At 37.1% G+C, this 26,716-nt stretch overlaps 1 protein-coding gene and 1 non-coding gene across 6 annotated transcripts in view; both read left to right on the forward strand.

Annotated features, from left to right (window-relative positions):
• Nucleotides 1-26,716, forward strand: part of esyt1b (extended synaptotagmin-like protein 1b) — a 76,515-nt gene that overhangs the window by 15,772 nt on the left and 34,027 nt on the right. For 3 of the 5 annotated variants that reach the window (XM_694639.11, XM_068222064.2, XM_073954699.1), the window contains exons 7-15: nt 2,770-2,825; nt 2,948-3,068; nt 6,079-6,255; nt 6,663-6,745; nt 8,735-8,783; nt 10,149-10,238; nt 10,531-10,626; nt 16,054-16,125; nt 16,219-16,305. In XM_694639.11, coding sequence (XP_699731.6) covers nt 2,770-2,825; nt 2,948-3,068; nt 6,079-6,255; nt 6,663-6,745; nt 8,735-8,783; nt 10,149-10,238; nt 10,531-10,626; nt 16,054-16,125; nt 16,219-16,305 — 831 coding nt within the window. Of the gene's footprint in view, nt 1-2,769; nt 2,826-2,947; nt 3,069-6,078; nt 6,256-6,662; nt 6,746-8,734; nt 8,784-10,148; nt 10,239-10,530; nt 10,627-16,053; nt 16,126-16,218; nt 16,306-24,175; nt 24,235-26,716 lie in introns of those variants that run through there. The other 2 variants (XM_073954697.1, XM_073954698.1) reach the window with 2 other exon arrangements.
• LOC137496035 (U2 spliceosomal RNA) lies at nt 25,648-25,838 on the forward strand. Its single transcript, XR_011016115.1, has one exon. It is a non-coding gene; the product is annotated as a U2 spliceosomal RNA (small nuclear RNA).

The raw sequence follows: 26,716 nt of genomic DNA on the forward strand, positions 1-26,716 counted from the left end.
CATGGTGAACAAAAATATTTTTAAATGGTTCTGTTAAATCAGGGGTGTCCAAACTGAGTCCTGAAGGGCCAGTGTCCTAGAGAGTTTATCTCCGACTTGCTTCAACACACCTGCCAGAAGGTTTCTGTTATATCTAGTAAGAGCTTGTTTAGCTGTTCAGGTGTGTTTGATTAGGGTTGGAGCTAAACTCTCCAAGACTCCAGCCCTCCAGACCCGAGTTTGGACATCCTTGTTTTAAATGGTGACATGGTGGCTTAGTAGTTATGCCTGTCACCTCACAGCAAAAAGTTGGCATTTCTGTGTGGAGTTTGCATGTTCCTCCCATGTTGGCATGGGTTTCCGCCTGGTGCTTCAGTTTCCCCCACATTCTAAATTGAATGAACTAAATTGGCCGTAGTGTATGGATGTGTGTGTGAATGTGACAGTGTATGGGTATTTCCCAGTACTGGGTTGAGGCTGAAAGGTTATCCGCTGTGTAAAGCATATGCTGGTTCATTCCACTGTGACGACCTCTGAACTAGAGAGCCAAAGGAAAACGATTGAATGAATGGTTCTGTTATTCTTTTTTCTCCATAGTTCATACTTCTTCTGATGCCTCCATAGTTGTTGAGTTGACTGTAGATCCCTAGTTAGAGTGGAAGTGGATTTCCCAAACTGGGATTTATTCAAATAAATATAAGCAAATTTTTTAAATAAACATCATTTTAAAAAATGTAATCACTAACTAAATTGAATACTAAATACTAAAAGTTCAGAAATGTTTTCACCAAGTTTTCACCATGTCAAAATTGTAATTTTGAGAGAGACTTAAAAAATCATTTGTCATTGTGGTGTAAAAGTCACACACATTTCAAATAATGTAAAGATTTAAATGATTAGTTTACCCAAAAATGAAAATTCTGGCATTTTTTACTCTCCCTTTACTTGTGTCAAACCTTTATGATTTTTTCTGATGATCACTAAAAAAAGTAATTCTAAAAGATGTTGGAAACTTCCATTCCATTTTCCCTTTTATGGAATTCAGTGGTTTACAAGTTTCTAACATTTTCTTACATCTTCTTTTGTGTTCAACAAATTTCTAAAGGTTTGGAACCATTTGAGGGTGAATAAATAGGACGTAAACTTAAACTTTACACTTTTGTTTTGTTCTGCAAATACTAATAATATTTCTTCTATACACTCACCAGCCACTTTATTAGGTACACCTTAGTAGTACCGGGTTGGACCTCCTTTTGCCTTCAGAGCTGTTTTAATCCCTCATGGCATAGATTGAACAAGTTACTGGAAACATTCCCTAGAGATTTTGCTCCATTTTGACATGATAGCATCACACAGTTGCTGCAGATTTGTCAGCTGCACATCCATGATGCCAATCTCTTGTTACACCACATCCCAAAAGCTGCTCTATTGGATTGATATCTAGTGACTGTGGAGGACATTTGAATCCAGTGAACTCATTGTCGTGTTCAAGAAACCAGTCTGAGATGATTCAAGCTTCATGACATGGTGTGTCATCCTGCTGGAAGTAGCCACAGTAATAGGTACACTGTGGTCATAAAGGGATGGACATGGTCAGCAACAATACTCAGGTAGGCTGTGGCATTGACACAATGCTCAAGTGGTACTAATGGGCCCAAAGTGTGCCAAGAAAATATCCCCCACACCATTACACCACCACCACCAGCCTGAACCATTGATACAAGGCTGGATGGATCTATGCTTTTATGTTGTTGATGCCAAATTCTGACCCTACCATCTGAATGTTGCAGCAGAAATCGAGACTCATCAGACCAGGCAATGTTTTTCCAATCTTCTGTTGTCTAATTTTTGTGAGCCTGTGCCAATTGCAGCCTCAGTTTTCTGTTCTTAGCTCACAGGAGTGGCACCCGGTGTGGTCTTCTGCTGCTGTAGCCCATCTGTCTCAAGGTTAGATATGTTGTGTGTTCAGAGATGCTTTTCTGCATACCTCTGTTGTAACAAGTGGTTATTTGAGTTACTGTTGCCTTTCTATCAGCTGAAACCAGTCTGGCCGTTCTCCTCTGGTCTCTGGCATCAACAATGCATTTGTGCCCACAGAACTGCCGCTCAATGAATAATTCCTCTTTTTCGGACCATTCCTTGTAAACTCTAAAAGATGTTTGTGCATGAAAATCCCAGTAGATCAGCAGTTTCTGAAATCAGTTTCAGATCAGCCCGTCTGGCACCAACAACCATGCCACGTTCAAAGTCACTTGAATCACCTTTCTTATCCATTCTGATGCTCAGTTTGAACTGCATTAGATTGTCTTGACCATGTCTACATGCCTAAACGTATTGAGTTGCTGCCATGTGATTAGCTGATTAGATATTTTCTTAAATGAGCTGTCGGACTGGTGTACCTAATAAAGTGGCCGGTGGCCCTGTGTATATTAAAATAAAAATGGCATTAATAAGAGTTGGTCAAAAATACAAAAAACAGACGTGTTCACTTTTAGATTAATCAATGGCACTTTTTTAACTTTAAAATTGTTAAAAGTCATCATTTGGTGGAATAGCCCTTACATATTCAGTAAGGTAAATTCATTTTTATTTTGAACGACTTCAAGGAATGTTACCAGATTGTTATTGAAGAACAAGTATGAACCATTTTACACAAATATACACCTGGTAAATCCATATAACTGAGCATTTTCACATGCTTATCACTGACTAGTATAACGTTAGTAGCCAAATCACAGTACTAGTTTTGTTAGAATTGTATTTTTTTATTATTTGTATCTTTATTTTTAGAAACTGACCATTAACTGGACCGGTCTGACCAACCTGCTGGACATTCCAGGACTCAAGTGAGTTTCAGTCATCAGAGATACACAAAAGCCGCATTATTCAGCTCAGTACACTCACTGTCCACTGAGCTTATTTGTAGTGTTTGTCTGTGTGGCTGAATCTGCTTTGTGCTTCTCCTCAGTGTGATGTCTGACACCATGATCATGGATGCGATTGCTTCATTCCTGGTGTTGCCCAATCGCCTGACAGTTCCTCTGGTGGCAGACCTGCCTGTGGCACAGCTGCGGTGCCCTTTGCCCAGGGTAACACACACACTCTCAGAGAGGCTTGTTTCTATATCCCAGTGAGGACTCACATAGACAGAATGATGTTTCTACTATAGAAACCATATATTCTGTCCCTCCACCCCTAAACCTAACTCTCACAGGAAACAATCAGCAATTTAAAATTTTCAAAATACTTAAAAGTTATTATTGGTATTTCTGACAACAGATATGGACTGCAAGACTTTTATGGTGACCTCTTATTTGATTTATGGAGTTGTCATTATTATTATTATGTAATGTGTTCTAACTGTATTGATCTTGCCATGAAAGAGCCATTAGCTGTGAATTTGCCAATAAATAAATAATCAGAAGAAAAAAAAACTTCCCATAGACGTGATAAATTTATTTTGCATAGTCTGTATATTTTGTCCTCCTATCCTAAACCTAATGCTCATAGAAAACAATCTGGAGTTTTACATTTTCGCAATACTTAATTCTGTATGGTTTACAAGCCATTTTCCTCATGGGGTTTAAATTCCTCAAATGGTTAAAATGTATTTGTATTGCTATTCTAGTGGGGACATTTGGTCCCTACTACATAATGAAAACAAGAAACGCACACACAGAGACCTTCATAGATGCCCATATACTTTACAATCTCCATACAATGACATAAACAGTGCTATGATACTAAGTGACATGCACACTATCTTTTTGTGTTTTGTATGCTTTAGAAAAGGCTTTAAGGTTTGTCAGTGCTTCATTTATCCGATTAGAAAGGTAGCAAAACATTGAAATTGTTTTGTAATGTAATCTACATTTGTAGATTACATTACAAGTAAGATACATTTTCAGCATCATCCGCCGTTAGTGTCACATACTCCTTCAGAAATCATTATAATATATTGATTTGGTTCCCAAGAATAATTTCTGATTATTATCAATGTTGAAAAAAGAGTCATGCTGCCACAATATTTGTTTAATCTTCATATTAATATAAGATTTCAAACAACAGGATTTACTCTTTATAAATATCTTTACTGTCACTTTTGATTAATTAAATGACTTTAAGTTTTCTTTCTTCTAAAAAAATTGTAAAATAAAAAACTTTCTGACCTTTCTTACACCATGATCATGGATGCGATTGCTTTATTGCTGATGTTGCCCAATCAGTGCCCAATCCTGGTGTTGCCCAATGCTATTGGTGTAGCCAATATCAGAGGTTTCAGTTGTAATGTGTAGATACAAATTCAGATGTTTGCATGCACATTTATTCATTTGACAGACATAAGCTTAACCCTTGTGCACTGTTCATATTTACAGTCTTTTGATATGTTCGGGATGAAAACATTTACTTAATTAAACTGCTGTAAAAATGTTTTTAGCAAGAAGTGATGCCTCTTGGTAATTCTATGCTCTTTGTATACACACGCACCCCATATAGCTCCTTTAAAAAATGCATTTGATAAAAAAACATAAAACTGAAATGGCTCTTTGCTGAAAAAAAGGTTCCTGACCTCTGATCTCTGGGCCTGTTCCATCACAAATACCAAAAGTTTAACAATTTATAAAAAAATGAATCACTTTCTGGCCATCGTATGTTAGACATGGACATATGTATTGTGATCGTGATTTTCGAAAGCATCACACCGCTTAGTCAACGTTTTCTATTACCATTTGATGAGCGTCCCCATACAGTTTGATAGAGTGATTTGACCCGGAAGCTGCTTCGCGTGATGTCACACTTAACAAATGCATAAAGTCCAGAAGCTAAGCTTGTTTTTGCATAGGCCTTTCTAAAGGGTTAATGATGCCAAATGATTAACAATACGAATTTGACCTCCTCCCAAGAGGGAAAACCACCAGCAAATAAAAATGCACAATTATATGGTGTCATGGTTTTGTAATAAAAAAAATGTTGTTATAATGGAAGTGAACGGGGCAAAAACAGCCACCAACCTAGCTAAATAAGGGAGAAACAAATTAAAATTAATCAAAAACAATGCATTAAAGGCAATGATGTTTCACATGTTCAAAAATTTGATAAAAGGTTAAAAAAACAGTTCACAATTACTTTTTATATTGAAAATGCGTCATTCCCCCCCCATCAAATCAGTAACTCAATTTAGGAATTTGGCAACTAAAAAGTTAAAATCCTAAAAAAATGATAACAGTACATTGGATGGAGGAAAGTTCTCCAAGGTGGCTCGGTGGATTCAGAGACTTACACAGGTCTATATAATGGAAAAAAATAACTGCATGTCTACAAATGAAGACAGAAAAGTATTATGAGATATTTAGATATGTATATTTAGAGGTTGCTTAACCTATCATCACTGTAATTGGATGTAACTACAATGCAACACAATGTAACTTGATGTACAAATGTATCTACTGTAAAATAATAATGATTGCAATACCTTTTATTTTTTATTATTTTATTTTAATAGATTTTTTTAAATATTATAATTTAATTATTATTATTTTTATTTTATGTATCCCCTCATGTAAAAAAATATATATTGTAAAATCTTTAAAAATAAGAATAAAAAGGTAAATTCTGTAATTTTCTAAGCAATTATATAGTTTTGTCAGGACTGAGGTTGATTAACAGATTTATGCAAAAAAATGTGAAAAAAAAGAATATGATGCATTTTTACAGCAGTTTAGGTCAGTGGATGTTTTCATCCCGAACATAACAAAAGGGTAGTACATTTGCCCAGAGTGTCTTGTTGAGTTTTTATACATCAAAGCAGTTTCTCAAAATATGTGTCAAAATAAAATGTGTCAACAAAAATCATTCACAAAAAAAGTTGTGGCCAAATTAAGACTCAAAATCACCCAAGAGTGGATGAAAACATCCTCAACAGCACATAAGGGTTAAAGCAACACAACTTTTGCATTGTTAGAGCCGTGCTTAGTTTTTGTTCTACATTTAAAGTGCAAGAAGAAATAGTCCTCTTATTTTAAAAGCAGAAGTAAACTAAGAGCATCTAAAGCATCACTTTACCAGTTAACATTAGATCTCTTCCCTTTTCTTGTTCAGGGAGTTGTGCGTATTCACCTGCTGGAGGCTGATAATCTAGCTGCGAAGGATAATTATGTAAAGGGTGTGATGGCCGGCATGTCTGACCCGTACGCCATTGTCCGAGTCGGACCACAAACCTTCAAATCCCATCACCTGGACAACACGCTCAGTCCCAAATGGGGTGAAGTGTATGAGGTGGGTGTTAAAATAATAATAAGACTTAAATTCAAGTGCCCCATCAGGCTATTTTAGACGTTCTCCTACAATGTTTACATCCATGCCAAGTCAAACAACATCAGCTCCTTTATTTTCTGAAATGGTTCAATGATCTGCTCTCTCTTAAGCATTTTTAATGCTTTATTACAAAATGTGCATAAAAATCGGTGAATGGAAACATAATTACTGACCAACAGCTTAAGAGAACATCTGAAAAGCATGATATGGGCACTTTAGGACTTATATTTGTGTTGATATATCAACATGTCTGTCTTTTGGTTCAAACCATTTCCGCCACATACTGTCTCTGTCTAGCCATGCAGTGTGTGTGTGTGTGTGTGTGTGGTGTGTTTTCAGTGTTTCATGCATGCATGTGTGTCTGTCAGGTTGTCGTTCATGAGGTGCCTGGTCAGGAGCTAGAGGTGGAAGTGTTTGATAAAGATCCCGATCATGATGATTTCCTGGGCAGGTATCACATCACTGCTTATCTTCTCACTTCATTCTGTCTGTCATTAATTATTATTAAGATTCAGTTTGATTATTATTATAAAGAGGTCATGTCTTTAGTTATTAACTTTTTTCCATAAAGTTAAAGGGATAGGTCACCCAAAAAAATGAAAATTCTGTCATCATGTACTCTCCCTTCCCTTGTTCCAGCCCTGTTTCATTCTTCTGTTAAATCCAAAAGAAGATATTATGAATAAAGAATAACCATTGACTTCTATAGTATTTATTTTCCTACCATGGAAGTTAATGGTTACAGGTTTGCAGCTTTCTTCTAAATATCTTTTTTTTAGTGTGTTCAGCAGAAATAAGGAACTCATAAAATTTTACAACCACTTGAGGGTGAGTAAACAGTGAGTCAGTGTTCATTTTGGGGTGAACTACCCCTTTTAAATTATACAGCTAGTAGAGGTTGCTTACTTTTACATTTCGATTGCTGAAAGATTCTGATTGGCTGCCGATGTTTTTGTTATTCATTAACTGGGAAGAATTGGTTTCAAGTACCTACATGAAAAAATTCTACAGTAATTTATAGTAAGCACAATAGTGTTTTGAACCATAATATAGTAAAGCGTATTATACCGTATATATTATAATATATGGGGTGGCTCAGTGGTTAGTACTGTTGCCTCCCAGCAAGAAGGTCACTGGTTCAAGTCCCAGCTGGGCCAGTGGGCATTTCTGTGTGGAGTTTGCATGTTCTCCCTTTGTTGGCGTTGGTTTTCTCTGGCTGCTCCCGTTTCCCCCACAGTCTAAACACATGTGGTATAGGTGAATTGGGTTAGCTAAGTTGTCCGTAGTGTATGAGTGTGAATGAGAGTTTATGGGTGTTTCCCAGTACGGAGTTGCAGCTAGAAGTATGCGTAAAACATATGCTGGATAAGTCGGTGGTTCATTCCACTGTGGCGACCCCTAATTAATAAAGGGACTAAGCCAGGGGTGTCAAACTCAATTTCTGGAGGGCCGAAGCCCTGCACAGTTTAGTTCCAACCCTGCTCCAACACACTTACCTGTAGGTTTCAAACAAGCCTGAAGGACTCAATTAGTTTGATCAGGTGTGTTTAATTAGGGTTGGAACTAAACTATGCAGAGCTGCGCCCCTTTTGGAACTGAGTTTGACACCTGTGGACTAAGCCGAATAGAAAATGAATAAATTAATGTAGTATACTAGTCTTTACTATAGTAATCTGGGATGTATTGTAGTGTAATATATCATTGTAAAAACAAAAAACTACAGTATTGTGTCATTTGTTCATATTACTATAGTAGTTGTATCAGCATAGCTACTATAAATTGCCATAACAGACTTATTTTAGTAATTTACTGTAGTATGGTTTCAAAATGCTATAGAAATAACTAATAAGTACTATAGTATTTTTAATGTCGGAGGTATGTTGTTCATATTGTGCCATTATTTTATAGTTGTGGTGTGAATACATTCGTTTTAAGCATTTTGTGCTTATCTTTATCGTCTTTGCATTGAGCAGCCTTTAGATCAAGTGGTCACACTTTATTTTGATGGTCCGTTCGTTGCATTTAAGTTACATTGCATCTACATGCCAACTGATTCTCATTTGATTATAAGTAGACTGTTAGGTTTGTGGTTAGGGTTAGTGTAAGTTGGCATGTACTTGCAAGGTTTCTTATAGTCAGTTAAATGTCTGTTTAGCAGCAGTATTAGCAGATATTAAGCAGACAGTGTACCAATACTTAAATGTACCATCAGGATAAACTGTTACCCATCAAGCGTTTTTATTTCAAGCAATTCTGAAACCTGTGCCTTATTCTGTATGATCTTGTTAATACACATCTGTTTCATCTTCTGTACATCAGTTATAATGTCTTACCATAAAATGTAAACTGTCATTACTGTAAACTCATGATTTGAGTTTGTTACCGCCTGCTGATCTCCCGCTGTTCTTGGATTGACTCTCTTTATTTGACTTGTGTTCAGGACTAAATTAGACTTGGGGATTGTGAAGAAATCTAAAATAGTTGATGAGGTGAGAAACTTTATTCATATTACCGCACACTGTTTCCTGTGATTTTACATCATTTGGTTTGCAAGCGCATGAATATGTTATATCATATATTTAGTATTATATATTTATTTATACTTTTAATTTTAAAAACTAATTATTTATTTATTTTATTCATGAATATACAGTATTTATTTATATATAGTACTTTATAAAATTTATATATAATATAAACACATGAAATGTATGTCAATAAAGCAATTTGCAATATTGGTCTGTTATGAAAATCACCAACTTTTGTTTTCAGATTTTCTCCCTATAGTTGCATGTGTCTGTTATTTATTATCACGGTGTTATTATTGCATAATTGAAATACAATAGAAACATTAATTGCAAAAACTTTTAATAATAATATATTATACTTATACTTTATAATAACATATGAAAACAAATATGAGAAATGTAGAGAATAAGGTGGCTCAGTGGTTGGCACTGTTGCCTCACAGCAAAAAGGTCGCTGGTTCAAACCCAGGCTGGGTCACTTGGCATTTCTGTGTCGAGTTTGTATGTTTGCGTGCTGGCGTGGGTTTCCTCAGGCTGGTCCGGTTTTCCCCACAAGTCCAAACACATGCATTATAGGTCAGGAGTGTCCTGGAGGGCCGGTGTCCTGCATATTTTAGTTCCAACCCCAATTAAACACACACTAACCAGCTAATCAGGCTCTTTAGATATACTACAAACTTCCAGGCAGGTGTGTTAAAGGAAATTGGAGCTAAACTGTGCAGGACACAGGCCCTCCAGGACTGAGTTTGGACACCCCTGGTATAGGGAAATTGAATTAACTAAATTGGCTGTAGTGTATGTGTGTGAATGAGAGTGTATGGGTGTTTCCCAGTGATGGGTTGCAGCTGAAAGGGCATCCGCTGTGTAAAACATATGTCGGAATAGTTGCCGGTTCATTCCGCTGTGGGGACCGCAGATAAACAAGGGACTAAGCCAAAAGAAAATGAATAAAAGAATGAATGTAGGAAATTACTTAAAGAAAAAAGGAAAATAAGCTGAAAATGCATAAATAAAGTAGTTTTCTCAATGGTATATAACAAATACTAAAACAGTATTGACATTGTACCACCCTTATTTCATAATAAAATAATTCCAGTGAAATAAAAGAACGTTAGTGCATTTACTAATAATAAATATCTTATAAATAGTTTGATTATCAACGTGAAATAAAACACAAACGTTATTGTCAGAATCATTTATTTTGTAGTAGTAAGCTGCTCATTTATTGAGAACATTGTCGTTTTTTTAACATGCAGTTTGCACCATCAGTCTCACAGATTTGCTCTCATTAGTGATTAAGTGCTGTGTTTGCTGTCTTGTTCTCAGTGGTTCAACCTGAAGGACACTCAAACAGGACGAGTTCACCTCAAACTGGAGTGGCTGACGCTTGAAACTCACACAGAAAGACTGAAAGAGGTCCTGCAACACTTCACACACATACACACACACACACACACACACACACACAGAGGGCATTGTTGGGAATGGGTGTTCCCTGTTCGCCAACCAGTGTGTTTGTCTGCTCCACCCTTCCAATCCCAGAAATCTTCTGGTGTTTTTTTTTTTTTTTTTAAAGAAGCTTGCTTTGCACACTTGACAAACAGAGCGACCGCAAACTATATTTCTTACAGTCAATTTGCTCCACCCCTCTTTGCCCTCATTTCTCTCTCTCTCTCTCTCTCTCTCTCTCTCTCTCTCTCTTCTTCAGGTTTTGAAGCGAAATGAAAGTGTGGTGAGTAAAGCTGCAGAGCCGCCCTCAGCCGCCATCTTGGCAGTGTATTTGGACAAGGCTGAGGCACTTCCTGTGAGTAATACTCCCACATCCTCTTCCTCACACACACACCAGATGCACGCAAACACACACACGCGACTGTGGTTTTAACACAGAAATGTCCCCTGAAGTATATTGTTACATCATTGAAATAAGATTATTATTAATATTATTATTTTTATGTTTTAAATGCGAGTAATCAAACAGGTTAAAGGTTAACGTATAAATAATTATATAAATATTGCTCTTATATTTGGCTTTATATAGAGGCAAAATATCATGCATTCATTTTTTTTCAGCTTAGTCGCTTTATTCATCAGGGGTCGCCACAGTGGAATGAACCGCCAACTTATTCAGCATATGTTTTATACAGCGGATGCCCTTTCAGCTACAACCCAGTACTATGAAACATCCATACACACTAATTCACACACATACACTACGGACAATTTAGTTTATTCAATTCACCTATACTTTCCCAGTGATGGCTGGAAGGACATCCCCTGCGTAAAACATGTCTAAAAATCAACATCTGAAAATCCTAAAAGCTTTTTTGTGAGGGTTAAGATTAGTAGATATAATATAAAATATCATAAATTCAGTAGAAACACAACAGTAGACAAAGGAAAGTCCCACCATGATAGAAAGAGAGAAAAAACAACCAATGTGCGTGTGCTTCTGGTTAGCCACAACCTGCCGTTTCCCTTTAGTGTTTGGCACAGACTGGCAGACGCTGCACTGCAACAGGGTGAAATGAGGACTGCAGTTTTGTCTAGAGATTGTATCAGATACGTCTGATCATATTCAGCTCATAACTTTGATAAAGCGCTTTGCGAAAGCACTCGGATGGATTCCCGTATCTAGAATATTTTACCAGAAGTATAAGAGCAGAGGGGTATGTTAAGAGCTGCGCGCTGACACTTAAAACTCTCTAGACAAGAACACACTTGAATTAAATGAACGTCCCAGAGGCCTCAAGCGCACACTGCTGTGGTCTGAGGGATTTACAAGGAATGTTCAGGGATTATTATATAACATGAGATAATAATTTAGATGCAATTCTTGGTTTAATTGTCAGAACTGGGTTAAGGGCAGTGCACACAATGAAACAAATGTGTACAAAGAAATCTGGCATGGATTGGCTCTTTTATGAAGTAGAAAAGATGCCTTACGACCAGTGTTGGCAACTTAGCAATTTTGTTGCTAGATTAAGCAACTTTTCATACAACACGGGCAACTTTTTTTTTTTAAAAAGCACCTAGCAACAAATATAGCAATTTTTAACATTCATTTGGCTGCTTTCAGCAATTTTTAAAAAGTGACACAAAAGAGCAGTGGCTGCAAGCTTCACTCAGAGTTGTTAGCTCAGATTGTTTTTCATAACTGTTAATTTACTGATATTTGTTAACATGTATAATTGTTGGTCATTTAGATAGCAATACATTCTAATAGTGCTATAATTGTGGTCACTTTCACAAATGTGTTAATTTCACAAGTTAAAAAGAGTAAGTACACAAGCTGTGATTGTTTAAAAGTATGCAACTGTTCGTTATCAGTGTAATACTTAAAAATAAAAGAAATTATCAAAAAACTTTTGTATTACTTTTACACAATGTCAACTCTATTTTGCATACAAATCTAAATGGACATATTTCAAATAATGTTTTTGCTGAGATGGCCGGTCAATTTGAGAAAACATTAATTATTTTGTATACTACATAAGGATGTAGTTTTGAGTTGCGATTACGCAATGACATCATCAAGCAAAGTAATATGTTAATAAGAACCTATTTATTGTGCATCTGGATGTAATGTTTTATCTATAAAATACTACAAGGTGCCTCAGAGAGTAGAGACATGACGGGCTTAAGCTTGTCAGATACTACAATATGACATCACTGATATGCAAATTAGTGCATGGCGTCATCTGGCGACATTTAGCTACTTTTCATAGGAAATAGTTGGCAACACTGATTACGACATGTACTGCTTTTGGCAGGGTCATTCATCAAAGTTAGCGGTGTATAAAGTACTTGAAAGATATACTAAAGTAAAAACTTTTTACTTTAGTAAAAGTTATAGTCACTGTTTAGAATATTACTTGAGTAAAAGTTTGAAAGTATCTGATATTTATTGTACAAATAGTATTGTTTGCTATTTATTGTACGGAAGTAATGGAAGTTAAATACAAGGAAATTCTGCAAATAAACTAAAAGCCTAATGGTGCATTCACACCAGACGCGGATGAAGCGATAATGTCAATGCAAAGATAAGAATAGACATTTGGCAACATTTTTCACGTGAATGTGAAAAGGCTCGAATGCCACAATTGCTGGAGTTGGAAAATCTGACTTTTAGCTTTCATTCCCGCCTCATTAACCAATCAGGAGCTTGCTCTCGTATGGGCGAAAGCACTGCTGAAAGATTCCATCATCCAGGTATAGTTTCTTGATGACTTGATAGACTCAACGCTGGGTGAACCTCTGAAAGGATCTAGTGGACACTGCGCAGAATGAACTTAAGCTGTTTTTCAGTCTTCTTAAATCACATAAAGCACAGCTAATCTCTCCATAAAAACCATGTTAGCCATTTAGCTATAAAACTAGAGTCACCGAGTAGACAAAGGCCCTGTCCATGTTCTAAATCTGCATCTATTGTGAAGTGAATTTCCTGTGCGAATTAAGCGAATTTTACGCTCGTATTGAGTGAGTAAACTCAAATTGTTCACGTGTCTATTTACGATTAATTTACGCAAGACGCGTCTGGTGTGAACATAAAAGCCGAAAAACCTGTTTTATACACTGTTGAGCAGCATGTTTGTGTTCAGTTTTAACTCCGTTTCATGCATTTTGTTTTTTATTGTAATTACAAAAGGCAAAATGGGTAGGTAAAATAATAATAATAATATAATAATTATAAAAATAATATAATAATGATAATAATAATAATAATTATTATTATTATTAGTAGTATTATTATTATAGTAATAACATTATAGTGATAATAACTATATAAATAATTATAAAAATTATAATAGTATAATGATAATAATAATAATTATAATAATAAAATAATAATAATATAATGATAATAATAACAACAATACAACAATAATAATATAATATTAAAATGAACAATAATAATATAGTAATAATAATAATAAAAGAAAATTTTGCATTTAAAAAATTAGAATGTTATAAAAAAGAAATGTAAATAAGTAAAAGTTACTTTTATTTGACATATTATTAGTTGATCAAAGTATCCTGAAAATACAGTTCCACAAAAACAACTTATGAACTGTGGTGATATCATTTTTCTATAGTTACCGCAGTAAACAAAGCAGCAGTAAACAAAAAATATTATTAATGATAATAGATATAGCCTGATCAGCATATTAGAATGATTCGAAAGCAATTAGAAAACTGTTATTTAAATTGTATTGTAAATTGTATTTATATATCATATATTGGATAATGTATATCCAGCCATTACTGCAAAATAAAGCAGTTGTTTTAAAAAATCAAAAGGCTTTTGTAATGAAGTTTACGGCCCTTTGGCCGCCGGGAAGAAGGAGGCGGAGAACCGACGGAGCTTTAAAATGATTTATTAATAATAATGACGGCAGCTCCTCACGGAGACTGCCATTTAAATCAAAACAAACGGACGGCAGCTCCTCGCGGAGACTGCCGTCAAACTGAAAGCAAAAGTAAAATAACATGCCCGGGCCCGGTCCTCTCTCGGCTTCCTCTGCCATCGGTCCTCCTTTTATGGTCCAGAGCTCCTTCCGTGGGATCCGAGGCAGGTGCGCACCGCACGTGTATCCACTCACGCGGTGGCCTCACCCCGTTCCCACGGCTCTCGGCCACGCCCCCTCGCCACATACCCCCATCTCCCATCACAGGCCGGGGCCACCCCGTGGCTGTGCATACTCCGGGGGGGGGTTTGGCGCCACAGCACCCGCGAGACCTATATGAGACGGGCCGAGAGAAAAGGAGATGGAAAAAAAAGGAGGAAAGACAGAGTAGACCGAGAAAGGGGAGAGAGGAAAAAGAAAAAAAAAAAAATTGGGGTTCGGTTCTCCAGACACGCTGCCACTCGGTCCTCCACCAGCTGAGAGATGCGACGACGTGCTGGGAGCCCTGTGGAGGAATCTATCCACCCGTCCGTCTTTTGGCGTCCGGCGGCGGTTCTCCTGGCTGGCTGGCGGCATTTCTGGTCTCCTGCTCCGCTCCCGTGGATGGATGCAGGCTCTGGCATCATGGCGGATCGCGGCGACTCCCCCGGGTTCTGTGGGATGGCTCCCTTCAGCTCTTTCCCTTCCGGTGGTGAGCCCCGCGTCCCCTGCTCCTCCCCATGCTGGGAGACGGCAGCAGGCAGATCCTTTCCTCGCCAGCCTCAGGCCGCCCCGGCACTCTGGGCAGACGAACGGGTTTCTCCCCCACTCGGGTTAACTCCCGAACACTCGCCCCCTCTCTCAGCGGCGAGGGCATCTGGACAACGCGTCCCTCCTTCTCCCGGGTTTCGGCACCACTGTAATGAAGTTTACGGCCCTTTGGCCGCCGGGAAGAAGGAGGCGGAGAACCGACGGAGCTTTAAAATGATTTATTAATAATAATGACGGCAGCTCCTCACGGAGACTGCCATTTAAATCAAAACAAACGGACGGCAGCTCCTCGCGGAGACTGCCGTCAAACTGAAAGCAAAAGTAAAATAACATGCCCGGGCCCGGTCCTCTCTCGGCTTCCTCTGCCATCGGTCCTCCTTTTATGGTCCAGAGCTCCTTCCGTGGGATCCGAGGCAGGTGCGCACCGCACGTGTATCCACTCACGCGGTGGCCTCACCCCGTTCCCAGGCTCTCGGCCACGCCCCCTCGCCACAGCTTTATTTTGTGAAAACAACCGTTTGGATAGGTATTATCCCACTTATTACATGGATACTTGCAACAAAATTAAACTATTAGATGCAACACATTGATCTGAGCTGTAAAATTTTACTAGCTCCCTAATTATGCATAAAGCTTACAGAAAGAAATATGTCTGTAATGGCTAAGTGCAGCCCATACATGAATTTTTAATTAGTCACAAGAGGTTATAGTACAGTCTAGAAGCACAGTGATAGATAAGCATGTATAAAACAGGTATATTAACTAACGGCCAAGATACTAAAGAAATTACCAGGATGAGCCTGTTTTATATGTTTAACTGGTTGTTATCTGGGTATAACATACTTTGGAATGTAGTGATTGACCAATCAGAGTCAAGTATTCCAGAGATTGACCAATCAAAGTCAAGTACTCCAGAGAATCGTGTAATAAACATACAATATTTATCTAAATGACTCTTTTTGCTATATTTTTTTTGCAGAGACTTGTCAAGAAATCTAACCATATTATTGATAAAGTGTAACAGTAACTGTCATGTTTATCCTTTTATTCTTGGGACCCATTTTCTCTGTTTTCAGATGAAGAAAGGCAATAAGGATCCCAATCCGATAGTTCAAATCTCAGTGCAAAATGCTACTCGTGACAGCCGGGTGAGACACACGTTTACCATCTGTGCCAACCAAACATTCCCATTTCACCTGTTTTTATATGTATACTATATGTCTACCATGATTTCCTCATAGATTTGCTGGAATACTGTAAATCCCCAGTGGGAGGACGCTTTTACTTTCTTCATCAGAGATCCAAACAATCAGGACATTAGTGTACAGGTATGCCCTTATTTTGTGTGTGTGAGTATGTGTTTGTGTTTTTCAGATATTACCAGTGGTGTAAAGTAACAAATTACAAATACTCGAGCTACTGTAATTGGGTAGTTTTTCTCAGGGATTGTAATTTACTAAGTAGTTTTAGAAACGTGTACTTTTACTTACTACATTTTTAGTGCTGTATTGGTACTACTTTCCTTTAACCTGCAGTCACTACTTTATTCTTTCTTGTCTATAAGTATTAGAAAAATCAGTCCTGTGATTCCTGTCCAATCAAATCGCACACAGAAGGTAAATCACATCATAATGAACTACCTCAAGACATGGGCACTTTATAATTGCTGCAAACTGTTTGGAAGCATTAAAAGTGTCCAAGAAGATGTCCAAAATGTTAACAAGCAATGACCCAGAGACTGTTTAGACAAAGCGGCAACCTCCTGCTCTCCCTCGGGAGGCCAATACGGAAGTATCTGAAACTGCAATTCATCGAAAATCGGCTAGTCCTGGCTCCATAATAGAGCAAATTTCAATTGAGCCCACTGTTAGAATGGCCAACTTTACAGCAGAAAAAAAGCTGTTTACAGCCTGGTACAAAGAACAACTTTGGTTCATAAAGCTAATGTTACCCTTCATGACAACTGTGAGGGGGGTGAATTTTTTTATAACTCATCAGTTTCCTTTATATTGGGTTATATTAAGTTTGCATAATTAAGGGCGTGGCCACTTGAGTGACAGCTAGGTCTCACTGGTCGCTGTCACTTCACCTTAGCTGACTCTGGCAGATTAGCTGCTGATTTCGGCATATTCATCATACTTTTGTCTTGTTTTATGTGTCTTTACACAGTCAGTTGCCTTTTGGGATTATTTCCTACAATAGCCCCTTTCACACATACAGACCTTTCCGGAAAATTACCGGCAATTTTCCGGAAAGGTTGTATGTGTGAACAGGTCCTTTTTGAAAATACCGGTAAATTCGTTCTAGCTATTTTCCGGAAAGAGAGTTGTAACATTACCGGCAATTTGCCGGAATGCTGCGCTGTGTGAATGCAGAAGGAAGATTACCGTAATAAGCACGTGCACGTCTAGAACGTGCTGACGTGAGACGTCTGCTTTAGCCAATCACAACAGTCAGACGCATTTACGTCCGCGCGGTTTATGAGAATAAAAGCCTTTGAATATTTTTCCAGACACATTTAGCTGCTAGAAGTTAGTCAGATAATGTTTATATGTTCTTCTTAATGCCAACTGTGTAAATAATCATCGATGAGATGCTTATGATAAGCCGTTGTTTGTTTACCTTCAAGCTTTGCATGTGCCTGTGAAACAGCCTGTGTGCGCCTGCACACGCACATACAATGAACATCTCGACATGCGAAAGTGATCCTGCGAAAGTTGTTCACAATATTGATCATCCACAGAGTTTGTAATTTAGTCAAATGTTTACAAATACAAGCGCAGCCGTTTAAAGCTCATTTGTGGTGAATGATGTCAGAATTTACCGGTATTTTGGAATGGATGTGTGAATGCTCTTTTCCGGAAAATTTCTGTAACTTCCTCGCCTGTGTGAACAGCGCTTTTTTAAATATACCGGTAAAGTCGTTCCGGAAATTTTCCAGATATTTACCGGTATCACTGTGTGAAAGGGGCTATAAATCAGATGATATGAGATGCTGTCTGCACTTAATTGTGCTCACAAACCATTCACGTGGCCTCTGTTTCCCATGTTAGTAAAGTTATATACTTGTAAACCATCTCTATACATGTATTTGTTTTATTTAAGATCATGTATCATTTATAACGTTGTTTAGAGCTGTAATGCACTCCAGAATCTGACAGATTGATGAGATGTGGACTGTAGAATGGTCATCTGAAGTGTTATCATACAGTGTTATGCTGGATTTCATCAATAGTCTTGCATTTACTAACACAGACTATATCTGAAGTGTTTGGAAGTCATTTGCGTTTTCCTCCTATTGAAAAACATCATAAGAACAATACTTAGTGGCTCAATGTATTACAGCAGTGTTTTTAAAAGTCTAAACACTTTATTGATACAGTGTACAGCCAAGCACATGTGGTCAGAATACAAACGAGTCGCAGGTGATAAAGTATTAAGCGTTTTCCCAAAGTAAAGTGTGTCTGAACTAGGTCCAAGCAAAATGCCAGCAGGTGTCTGTAGCTCCGCTCACTCTCCGCCTCTTTGCCCTTGTTTGGTATTCCACCGTGAGTGTGATGACGCACGAACAAAATGGCGACGGTTGGCCACGCCTACTTGTGGCTTTTTTTGGGCTGTTCAGAAACCTATGGGTGACGTCACGGATACTACGTCCAAATATTTTACAGTCTATTGTTAAGACGCATGTCTCTGATGAGAAGATGACTGATGTTTATTGAATGATGACCAATCTGGCTTTAAACAACCAGCAGGCACAAGACGTTAACACAACATTAGATTGACGTTGTACCTCAACATCATGGGGGGATTGCTTTTTGTTTGGAAATTAAAATTGTATTGACGTCAGAACTCAATGTCAGGCCAACATTAATGTCCAGCATCCAACCTAAAATCAACCAAATATTAATGTCTAATGATGTTGCAGCTTGACGATGTGTGGACGTTACCACTATGACATCTATCGGATGTTGGATTTTGGTTGCCATAACTGAGGAATAAATGTCAGTATTTGACGTCAATGATGCTGGTTTAAGATGACTCGAAGTTGGATTTTGGTCACTGTCCATCACAAACTACAACCAACCAAATATCAACGTCATTTGACGTCGTTATTGGACATCATAATAACGTTGTATTTAGATGCTGGCTAGACATTGAATTTTGGTCACCTGACATCACAACCTAAATGTAACCTTAATGTTAATGTCTTATGATGTTGTGTGCCTGCTGGGCAATAACTAAATGCACTACAGAATGTTACGTTTACACACATCCACAAATGACATGTAAAGGCATCAGCTTTTCACAGCGTAATACTCACTACTCTTGAGTACTTTTGAAAGATCTACTTTTTACTCATGTTGTAATATTTACAACAGATACTTTTACTCTACCTGCACTACATTTTTAGGCAAGTAATGGTACTAAAGTGCGACGCAGTGGCGCAGTGGGTAGCACGTCGGCCTCACAGTAAGAAGGTCGCTGGTTCGAGCCTCGGCTCAGTTGGCGTTTCTGTGTGGAGTTTGCATGTTCTCCCTGCGTTCACGTGGGTTTCCTCCGGGTGCTCCGGTTTCCCCCACAGTCCAAAGACATGCGGTACAGGTGAATTAGGTAGGCTAAATTGTCCGTAGTGTATGAGTGTGTGTGTGAATGTTTCCAAGAGATGGCTTGTGGCTGGAAGGGCATCCGCTGCGTAAAAACTTGCTGGATAAGTTGGTGGTTCATTTGGGTGCGTGTTTAAACACGTATATACACATAATTAATTATAATAACATCTAAAGATGTCGGTCTTGGCATTTTTTTTTTTCATTCATTCATTTATTAATTTTCTTTTTGGCTTAGTCCCTTTATTATTCTGGGGTCGCCACTTTGGAATGAACCGCCAACTTATCCAGCATATATTTTACGTAGCAGATGTCCTTACAGCTGCAACCCATCACTGGGAAACATCCATACACACTCATTCACACACATTACTGACAATTGCACTCACCCAATTCACCTGTACTGCATGTCTTTGGACTTGTGGGGGAAAACCGGAGCACCCGGAGGAAACCCCCGCGGACACTGGGAGAACATGCAAACTCCACACAGAAACGCCAACTGACCCAGGCGAGGCTCGAACCAGAGACCTTCTTGCTGTAAGGCAACAGCTCCACCTACTGCGCCACCGTGCAGCCCAAGTTTTTTTCAAACACAACTAGTTTTGTCCTAAATGAGCTTATAAAAGTTGATTCGAATGCCTTCATTATAACGTTAGATGTGTGCATTTTTAAAGTGACTCCTCTGTTATTTAATGTAATCAAAATATAAATAAGTGAGAGATTCATTTGCTGCTCAGAATGTGAAAGTTATACAGTGCAGAAAAGATGAATGAGATTTGAAAACTTGATTCTATTTCTTTATGACAGCTATTCATTTTAATAAGCTGAACTGTTTGCTCATTTATTTTCTAATGTATACTATTTTATTTTTCTTTTGTCAATAATAATAATAATAAAACATATTACTGACCGTTTATTTACAATGAAACAGCTCCAGATGAACATATTTAGTAATTTGGGGATTTTTTTTCCAGGGGTTGGGGGATATTATGGTGGGCATATCTCTTTTTTTCACATCCCAATGTTGACAAAGGACAGCATCCAGAATCTCTCTCCATGGGGTGCACAGCTTGTGATTTTCAGCCAATGGGAAACTTCCGATGAAAGGTTCAATGTGACTTTTAAATTGAAGTGACTTTCAATTTTATAAGGTTTATTTTACAGCATTAATGTTGTAATGGATTTAACACATTCTGTTAAATAGATTTAAGCATTCATTTAGTTGTTCAAGCCTAAAACGAGATGAAAGACCAAAATCAATGCTAAAAGTTTGGAAATAAAAAGCTTGTTGAATAGCACAAGCTGAAAAAATTAATACACTGAATTGACAACTGTTTGCATTTTAATGACTTGATTTGTCAGGGTTTGTATTTTTAGGGTATGAAATTTACATAGCTGTTTATTTAAGTTTAGAATATTTCAAACACGTTTTTAAACTTAAAAATTCAATAATTCATATTCAGTTTTCAGATTTCATGTATAAAATTCAAAAGGCAGTTTTCAGTTCATTTTATTTCAGTTCAAAAATTCGCTTCCATAAATTCAGTCGTTCAAATTTGGCTGTTAAAATTTGACATTGCATCCGTGAGCTGCAGGAAATATCCTAATTTTACACATAAATATTTTATTACTTATAATGTCCAAGACATCTATGTAAATAATAAATGCTACTTTTGTGCCATTATTAGCTTTTTCCTCACCTATTTACTGGTTTAAAAACCTTAAATTGGTCCTCCTGCTAGTAAAAAAAACAGCTGGAGATTGCCAATCTGCAATCTCTTGCTTTTCCTGCAGTTCCCGGAAGTAATGTCAAATTTTAAGAGCCGAATTTGAATGACTGAATTTATGGAAGTGAATTTTTTAACTGAAATAAAATGAACTAAAAATTTCCTTTTGAATATTATACTTCATATTTTCATCGGTGTTGAATATTTTGTTAGTGAAATCTAGAAATTTAATATGAATTATTGAATTTTTAAGTATAAAAACAAGTTTGAAATATTTTAGTTGAAATAACGTTACTGACAGCTTAAATAAACCGCTGTGGTAAATTTCAGGCTCTAAAAATACAAACCCTGACAATTCAAGACATTAAAATGCAAGCAGTTGTTAATTCAGTGTATTACTTTTTTCAGTCTGTGCTATTCGAAAAGCTTTATATTTCAATACTTTTGGCATTGATTTTGGTCCATACAGCAGGCTCCTGAATATAATAAAGTAAAAGAAATGTCTATATTTTTAAAACATGACGTGGTAATTTTAATGTAATGCAGTGCTTCTTGCCTTTATATCGTATATAAATCATATTTTTCAAAAAATTTGAACTTGGCGATTTTGTAAGGGCAAGATGTTCACCGGAAGCGCTTGGGCGGACTGATAATTAAAAGTCTGTATGCATGTACCTAATGTACCCCATTCCAACGATAATAGGCCTTTTTCACACTTCCTGGTTCCGGTAAGCGAAGCAGTGTACCACAACATCCGGTTTCAATGCGACGGAGCAAGAAAGAATGGCAGGGTCATCTCATCGCTGTGATTGCTGCGTTCCCAGCTGCTCCAACTCAAAAACGACACTCTTACTTTAATGACCACGATCTCCCGAAAGACGAAGGACAGGGAAAAGCATGGATGACAATATTAAAGGGGGTTGAATGCCGTTTCAAGTTATGTGCGGGAGTACGTTCGTATGCTGTATGCACTTCAAAGCGGAGATTATCATGTTTTATTAAAGACTGGTGGTCTATGGTTTATTTTGATGAGTAATTATAATATAGACAAAACTCCAGTTAAGCTATCTGCCTTCCACAAACAAGTGCTCATCATGGTCATTAATCTATAAGCATGATTTATGCCTAAATTGTTGTTATTTTGGAATAATAGACAGTTCATACAAATGCAAATCTCTTTTTTTTAATTGGTTTGACAGCAAAATTATTTGTTTAGTCAGTTATATAATAAAGATGGTATACTTTTCTTACAATGAAGTCCTTTATTACAAAATCTTAATAACCCAGAAAGTTTTAACTGTTATTGGTTCAATTCCTGCAGAGACATGTTATTCATTCATGTTATTTAGAGGTATTAATAAGACCATCCTTCTGATGCATTGTCTTTTGATATTACTAAATCTTATGTCTGCAAATTTTGTTTTACTAAATACCAAGAGTAATGATAGAGCTATTCATACTCTTTTCCAAAAAGAAATCATTACTGTACCTTATATTCAATTTTATTATATGTCTTTATTAAAGGGTGAATTGAAGAAAAGTGTGGCTGTTACCACAGAAATATCATGTTAGAAATAGAATTAAAGAAATGTCCTATAAACTCATCCACAAGTTTTATCCAGCAAAACATTGTTTGCAAAAATTTAAAAGTGGGATTGATGTAAATTGTATTTTTGTAACGAATATGAGGAGACAGTTTTACACTTATTTTGGCATCGTACATAGTCAGCTTATGGGGTGAGTTGCAAAATGTATTAATAACGATTCTTTTGTGTTCAAAACCTCTTTCATTATAGATAAATGTACATTTGGGCTTTACTTGATTATCCTAATCTAGAGGAAAATAGTTTTATTTATTTAATTTGCTTATGTTGTTAACAAAATTGTACATTCATAAATGTAAATTTACTAATATGAAACCAGATTTTAAGGTATTGATGACAAATATGCTTGTATAATACCAGGATCAACTCTCTAAACAAGAAACTCGACCCACTTTAAAATGTGTGAACTCTACAAATGTATTTCATTATTACATTTTGATTATTTGTATTTTATTCATAATTACCTCCTGGTATGTACATTTTTGTATTGTAAAATGTTATTTTCTGTTCTTTAAATAAATAATAAAAATGAATATTATCCACGAGTAGGAGCTAACGTGTTTCCAGACTTGAGAAAACCTCACGAGCATTAAACAACCTGTAATGTATTAACCGATAGCAACTCGCCTGTACAGCTAACTTACCTCGCCATTCACTATATCTGACTCTGAATAAAAAGGAAGGAGGGGGTTAGCACAGTTTACAGACGGGACTACTGACATTAAACTCATTCTGCTGGATGTTAAATAGCCAGGTTAATCTAGCTTACGAATGGCTTGAATGAGCAGATCTTATGTTGTTGGCTGTGCACCTTACTGGAACCTGATGTTGCAAACGGTAAGACACGTTTTCTGCACAAATTCTGCAAATCGGTATCATCTTTTAAATGCTGTTTTATTAAGGCAGTTTTACACATTCAACGAACAACATCTTCCTGTCCAAATTATGGCAAAGTTGACCGTGAGAAAGTCATCCGCTGTCCCGAGGCTGTCATGTCTCTGCGACTCCTAGCGAACCCGGAAATATCGATACACTGCTTCGAAGGGCGCTTCCGGTGTTCAATTCCGCTGTGAAAAAGGTCTATAGAAGAAGCTGTGGATTGTTCGCCACAACCTGTAAGTATTTCTACTTGTTAAATAACACCACAGCAAACCTGATCAAAATTAAATAGGAAGAGAACATAATTTGACCTTATATAAAAAATGACCTTACTTGTCGCGTAGAATCGTGCGCAAATTTGCAACGTCATCGTTTGGCGCGCTTGAGTTCGCGGACACGAGTGATTGCGATGGTCGGTGAAAAACTACAGCTCGTGCCCTCAGGTGAGTGCTTTAAAACATTTTGTGTAACATTAATCAAGAATCAAATAATTTTTGGGGATGTTTCGTCGAACTTGTCATCATGTTGTTGTTATCATTCCGTTGTTTGTGGCGTGACATTACTAGACTATTATTGGACATTCGCAAAACACAGGTAACGTTATGTTTGCTTTAACGGTTGTGTTATGATTAACGTTAGATTGTCAAATGTTGGATGCGTTTATGTACTTAAGTTTTAATTAGTCTAACGTTACTTTATGTCAGGGAGATTAATACTTTTTAATTACGTTGTGTCACGGAGATAATTGTGTTTAGACTCGTTAAATGTGCTCTTGGTGAGCGAGGCGAGGCGAACGTGCACATCTAATAGTGACTTCACTGATTCGAGTGTGCCAGCGTTATAATGCGTGTATATGTGCTGTATTAATGTTCGTAATGTTTCCTGATATGCTGTAGCCTGCTGTGCAGACAGTTAAGAGATGCTGCATGTGCCCACAGGTGACTTTTCATCAGAAAACGTTCAAGTTTATTTAATATCTCCTGACATTTGTTAATATCATTATATCCGCCTAGAGATTTGTCTTTTTAGGCAGCTATATTTATTTATTTAATATATTGTTGTACCAGTATTTTTTCTCGTTTGTTGCTTTTGTTAGTGTGTTTGTGGTGTTTAATACTTATAAGGAGACAAAGAGGCGCCTAGAAATAAAAATGGAAGTAATTCGGTGTTATTTGGTTGTTTTTATACAGCGATATTCAGCTTTTAATCATTATTAGTGTGTGCTTTAAGTTGTTGGACAGGTTTCTGGAGCACCTCAACTCTGTATTTTGCATGATCCGCAAACACACGGTGATTCTCACCTCATCAGTAAAGCTCCATTACCTGCTGAGGTGTTTGCATCAGACATTGTGGAGGGGGTTGGGTGCTCCAGTAGCGTGTTACATGCGCAAGTGTTGTGCTGACATGAAGAGAAATGTTTGTGCAGTTCCTCTGTTGTCCACAGGATGGCAGACCCTTTCCGTGTTTAAAACCCAAACACATGTTTTACATGGAGTTCGTTGATTCCACGAGTTTTACCTCCGCAGTCGTGTTGTAAATGTTTTCATTTCATCACTGATATGAACATTTTGTGATTTCTAAAAGCTCCATCTTCAAATACTCCTAAAGTATAATCCGTGTTTTTGATTTGAGGACTAGCAAACCCTCATTATAATAGCCACTCCTCCAGTCCGTTTCTGCTTTAGAGACGGCTTTTATTTTAAAACGAGCAACATGCGCCTCTTCTTATATGAGTAAGTGCTGTTTATAAGTGCATGTACAGATGATTCTGTGTTTTTAACGTGTGTAAAAAGGCTAACCGGCAACCTATCTATGGTTTCGCGGAAGGCGGTCCCTCCTCCTGACAGTTTGTGGGCATCGCTTCTCGGCCTTTTGGCTAAGATCAAGTGTAGTATCTGTTCTTATCAGTTTAATATCTGATACGTGCCCTACCCGGGCACCATATATTAAATTGATTTTTGGAGCAGGGAGATGGAATAGGGGCTTGCTCCGTCCACTCCACGCATCGACCCGGTATTGCAGTACTTCCGGGAACGGTGCACCCCCTAATGAAGTTAACAATAGAATCCTGATAACATGTGGAACTACGTTGCGCATGTGGAGATTGGTTCGTGAAAAGGTTGTTATCTGCGTGTGGTTATGAAGTTATGCTGAAGGTAGCATCTGACCCTTTATGTCTAAATGTGCTTAGATTCTGTATATTCCTTTGATAATAACATCAGTAGCAGTGGATACATAAAACTTGTAATTTGAAGTAATATTGTGCGACTTGATTGCAAATGGATGCATGTTCATTGTACAGCTAGCTACAGAAATGTTAGAAAAGATAAAGAAAATAATCAATACATTGGAATCTGGAGAACAACAAACACTAAAAGAAAATCAAAACAAATAAAACACAAAAACTAATAAAATAAAACAAGTCTGAAACCATTATTAAATTGTTAGAGTGTTACATAGGCATAGCAAAAGGCATCCGATCATTTAAAAGTCATGCTTATAATAATGATATCATTTTCAGCTTAGATTTATAATAAAGTTTCAAGTCAATTTGAAATATCTGAATTATTTTTGTGTGTGTGTGTGTGTGTGTGTGTGTTTTAACAGTTATTATGCATTCTTCAGAAGTGGGATCATTTGTGAATAATTGTCAAATAGACAGACTTTTATTTACACACATCAAAACAGCATAGATTTGAATCATAGATAGATAGATAGATAGATAGATAGATAGATAGATAGATAGATAGATAGATAGATAGAGTTGAAGTCATAATTATTAGCCCCCCTGTTAATTATTTCTTTCAATTTTTGTTTTACGGAGAGCAGATTTCTTCAACACATTTATAAACATAATAGTTTTATAACTCATTTCTAATAACTGATTTATTTTATCTTTGCCATGAGGACAGTAAATAATATTTG

Source organism: Danio rerio, chromosome 6 (genome assembly GCF_049306965.1).
Source record: "Danio rerio strain Tuebingen ecotype United States chromosome 6, GRCz12tu, whole genome shotgun sequence".
Classification (NCBI taxonomy): domain Eukaryota; kingdom Metazoa; phylum Chordata; class Actinopteri; order Cypriniformes; family Danionidae; genus Danio; species Danio rerio.